The sequence below is a fragment of the Penaeus chinensis genome, chromosome 13 (genome assembly GCF_019202785.1).
Source record: "Penaeus chinensis breed Huanghai No. 1 chromosome 13, ASM1920278v2, whole genome shotgun sequence".
NCBI lineage: Eukaryota > Metazoa > Arthropoda > Malacostraca > Decapoda > Penaeidae > Penaeus > Penaeus chinensis.
In genome coordinates this window covers 8634938-8639937 of record NC_061831.1, presented here as the reverse complement: position 1 = coordinate 8639937, position 5000 = coordinate 8634938, and the positions used below count along the sequence as shown (strand labels likewise).

The window sequence follows — 5000 nt, the reverse complement described above, 5'->3', positions numbered from 1 at the left end:
GGGGAGGCAGTGGGTGGACTCCGGGAGACTCGTCTACCGGGATGAAGGGTAGGGGTGGGGGCCGGGGAGGTGAGGGGGTGAGAAACATGAATACTGAGGGTGTGCTGCATGACACCAAGGACTATTAGACAGGACGACGACCAAACCTTGGGCGGGAGTTGCTGTTGCTTGCCTCTTCGGTCGCTTCGGTGGTCTCCTCGGGGCGGGTCCTACTGCCGCCCGCTCGGCGCGAGGAGGCACGCCCGCGGCTGAAGCGGTGGGTGGTGGCCTCGGGCTCGGGCGTGGTGCTAGCGGCGCCGGAGGAGCGCGAGGGGCCGCGGCGGGAGGGCCGGAACCGGTTGCCGCTGGGTTCCTCGGCGACTTCGGTGGCTGCGGATCCGCGGCCGGCCGAGCTGGTGCGGCGGGAGCCTCCTCGGCGCGGGCCCGAGCTGGCGGCGTCGGGGGAGGGCGTGGTGGTGGAGGGCGGGGGGCGGGGCCGCTTCGTGGTTTGGGTGCGGTTGCGGTTCCTCGCGTTCCTGGCGAGGTTGACTAGTCGGCGGCGGCTTTTGGGAGCGGCCGCCGTCGTCCGCGGCGCCGGCGTGGTGGTGGGCTCCTCCACGGGCGCCTCCTCGGCCGCCGCAGGCGCGACCTCACCGTCCTTAGGTGCAGCCTTGTCGGCGGCCGCTTCCGCCGGGGCGCCCTCGTCGACCAGGTCGTCGTAGTAGTAATCGTATAAGTCATCACCGGCCCCCTCCTGGGCGAGCGCCACCGCCGCGCACGCCGCCAGGCTCAACACCAATCTGCAATGAAGGGCCGCGTCAGTCGCTGCGTCATAAAGTATCAGCTTAACCAACATTCTTTAACGGTGGTTACTCCTGACTGTGGCTTAAATAACTAACAAGATTACCGCGCGTGTGTGATTGTGTGTGTGTGTGTGTGTGTGTGTGTGTGTGTGTGTGTGTGTGTGTGTGTGTGTGTGTGTGTGTGTGTGTGTGTGTGCGCGCGCGCGTGTGTGTGTGTGTGTGTGAGAGAGTGTCTGCAAATATATATATGTGTGTATGACCAATAAAAGTAGATGTCCATTTTTCTTTGATGCTTTGATACACAAGCCCCCTGCCCCAAAAAAGACAATGCTAATCAACCAAGGAAACAAATAAATAAACATGCAAATGCACAAGCATTCATCCATATTCTAGAGAAAGTCCTCCCCCCTCCATCCCCCACCCCCTTCCCATCCCCTCCCCTTTCTATGTCAACGGCCGCAGACACTCGCTGACCTCGGCTGCCCTAGCATGACACATGACACTTTACGGAGAGAAAGTGAGGGAGGTGAATAGGGGGGGGGGGGGGTTGACCTACAGTCTCTTGTCTTTGGCGACAAGAAATTTCGTAATGATTTTTTTTTTCCAAATTGTCTTACATCAACTTACTTGAGGGCAATGACTCTTTCTTGACAGCTAAGATATCTTGAGGTTGTGCTTATAAGTACGCTTTATTGCGCACGTATATTTGCAGAAAAATAGATAGATAGGAATGGAAGGATAGAGAGACAGATATTGATTAAAAGAACAGCCAGAGTGATACAGAAGAAAAAAAAATAAGGGATGGGAACGAAAGACAAAAGCACATACAGTTAAAGAGATAGAAAAGAATAGACAATGTAAACAAAGGACAATCAACATTAACCGCAAATTCGAGTTAATGTAGTCTACAAAATAATACATCCATCCCTTGATTTTACAATTTTCAAGTTGTGAGGAAAAGAATATTGGGACTGGAATATGCAAATAAGTGGCTTTTTATCACGGTTTTATATTAGAAACGCGTGGTGGGCGTATGGCGTCTCAGGTCCGCGTGCACATTGTTGCAATCGATGGAAGGAAAAGCACGTTCTTCCAGACTTTCACTTGCAAACGACTAGTTTGGCTGGGTTTTATCTCCGATAAAAAAGTAAACAAAACAGTGTAAGATAGTCTTGCGTTGTTCTTGCCAAAAAGAACGAAAAACAAGAATATCTTGGAAGATTTCCCATTTGCGTCAGTCATGTGAACCACTTTTTGTAAATGTTTTCAAAGCAATGGAGAAAGAAAATGTGATGAAGCTTTTCCACTCTCTGTGAGGTTCAGAGAAAGTGTTTCGCCCAAGAAATTTGAAATAAAATCAACGTTCCCACTCGTGAATAAGAAAAAAAGGTTTAAAAAATATATATGTGTATGTATATATATATATATATATATATATATATATATATATATATATATATATATATATCGCCTAAGTTCCCCCTCGAGAAATAAGCAACAAAGATAATCAAGGTTCCCACTCGATGTTTTTATGAATCGCCAACGTTACACTCGGGAAAAAATAAGGAAAAGAGATCGCCGAGATTCCCCCTCAATGTTGTTGTTTTTTTAAACGTTAATAGCCAAGGTTCCTACGCGAGAAAATATATAACCAAGTTTCCCCTCGAAAAATTTGGGATTCAGTCAGCTTTCCTTCCCCGCCTCCTTTACCAGAGGAAAAGAAGGAAATAGTGAGCGCAGTTCCCTCGTCAAACAAATATAGACTTATATACACTTATATACATATAAACACCTAGGTCACGAACGCGCTTGGTCACAGCCTCTCGGAGAAATGTGCGCAGCGTCTTTGAGTGAATGTCTTTTGCCCGAATCATGCATGAAGAAAGTTTCCGTGTGGAGAAACCATGCAAGGTTCATTTGCATGTTTAGATATCAAATATATGTTCGTGTGGATTGTAAATTTCTTTTTAGAGCAGGTATATGCGTTACGCGTGTGATGCTGCTTCTATAAATGGATATGTTGGTCTTGTTTGAATGTGTGTGTATGAGAGAGAGAGAGAGTATGAGTGTGTGTATGTGTGTGTGTGTGTGTGTGTGTGTGTGTGTGTGTGTGTGTGTGTGTGTGTTTGTGTGTGTTTGTGTATGTATGTATGTATGTATGTATATGTGTGTGTGTGCGTGCGTGCGTGCGTGCGTGCGTGCGTGCGTGCGTGCGTGCGTGTGTGTGTGTACACATATCTGTGCATGTAAATGTATATGCATTCGTATCCGTAAAAAAGCATACATGTACGCAAATCAGAATGCCTGCATATCCGCAAATACGTGTCCACCAAAATCACGAAAATTCCAACCACGCAAGACTCCACACCCATTCCTCCAGAGCCAGAGTAACAGACCGGAGGCCGAGGATGAGAAGCACGCAGCCCAGGACGCCAGACACACGTCCCTCTTTACAACAAAAAACTCAAGGACCCCAAACTGAAGCAAAAACTCGAGAGGTTGGAACTCATTCGTGCTTCCTTCGGGTCTCGTGAATGCCTCGGCGGATTTCTTGTTTATAGTGCCTCTTGGGTTGATTTTGGGGGGTGGGGTGGGGTATCTCCTTGTCAAATTTCCTCCTTTAATTTATCCTATTTTAATCTATTATGATTTGAATTGCCTCCCTTAATTTAACCTATTTTAATCTATTATGATTTGAATTGCCTCCCTTAATTTAACCTATTTTAATCTATTATGATTTTAATTGCCTCCCTTAACTTATCTTTTTTCTCTAAATTAAAATTGTCTCCCTTACTTTACTCTTTTTTGTATTAAGTTCCTTTTTTGGCATGTTCTCTGCGCTTTCGTATGACACCGTGTCAATTTTCTTAACTTAAACTATCAGCCCCTTCTTAGACTGATTACACGATTGCTTCAACGAACGAAAATGCTCTTCCTTAGTGAGATACAAAGTAAGATTTGCATTCTAAATTACGCATTGCGCATGATGTGTGTGTGTGTGTGTGTGTGTGTGTGTGTGTGTGTGTGTGTGTGTGTGTGTGCGTGTGCTTGTGTGTGTGTGGTGTATGTGTGTGTGTGTGTGTGTGTGTGTGTGTGTGTGTGTGTGTGTGTGTGTGTGTGTGTGTGTGTGTGTGTGTGTGTGTGTGTGTGTGTGTGTGTGTGTGTGTGTGTGCGTGTGCGTGTGCGTGTGCGTGTGCGTGTGCGTGTGTGTGTGCGTGTGCGTGTGCGTGTGCGTGTGTGTGTGTGTGTGTGCTTGTGTGTGTGTGAGTGTGTGTGTGTGTGTGTGCGTGTGCGTGTGCGTGTGCGTGTGCGTGTGCGTGTGCGTGTGCGTGTGCGTGTGCGTGTGCGTGTGCTTGTGTGTGTGTGTGTGTGTGTGTGTGTGTGTGTGTGTGTGTGTGTCTGTGTTAGTATATATATACATAAATCAATAGTATATAAGAATGTGTTTTGTACAAATACCTGAGTATATTCAACCCGACTTTGTGATCAACTGAACAATTGCATGACAGTGTATATCCTCTGGTACTTATTACCACATAAAGTGCAAGCGCGAACACACTAACGGACACGTCCTTGACAATTTGCTGGTTATTCATGAAAAAAAATGTGTCAAGTCACTTGTCTTGCCTGACGTGATGTGACCTTTCGCTGTAACATTTAACATTTGTATAACGCAATTTCATCGTTTAAATTTCAATTTTTCGTTCTCTCTATCTATCTATCTATTTCAATCTTTAACTCTATCTCTCTCTTCTTTTCCCTCGAGGAATTCCTTACGTGTAACGGGATCAAGTTGAATGTATCCCGCTCGTTTGCCCGGATTCCACTGAAAAAATATTCCCTCTCCAGCACCGAATGCATTTGAAAATTATCCCCAACGCGGTGCCGGATACCACTGAAAATTATCCCACTCTTTCCGATACCGTTCATCGTGACAAATGCTAAATTGATAAAAACGATTCATTTGAAAAGTATGATACAAAATTAAGATTCGTTATTACGCCTTCGCAAGAATTACATACTCAGATGATTTAAAGCTGAAATATTTTGCAAACTTATTCATCCTCATTCATAACGTAATTTAAATGAAGACCAGTGGCATACCTTAAAATCATTCATTCTCCTTGTTTAATGGCATATTTTAGATCGTGATATCATTTAATATCTTTTGTTTTCTTAAAACCTTTCGACATCAGACCAGACGGGGCCGCAGACACG

At 45.7% G+C, this 5000-nt stretch overlaps 1 protein-coding gene across 1 annotated transcript in view; it reads right to left on the bottom strand.

Moving 5' to 3' along the window:
• Positions 1–5000, bottom strand: part of LOC125031510 (MAP7 domain-containing protein 1-like) — a 25086-nt gene that overhangs the window by 9255 nt on the left and 10831 nt on the right. Inside the window, exon 2 of the mRNA XM_047622378.1 lies at positions 147–779. Coding sequence (XP_047478334.1) covers positions 147–779 — 633 coding nt within the window. The remainder of the gene's footprint in view (positions 1–146; positions 780–5000) is intronic.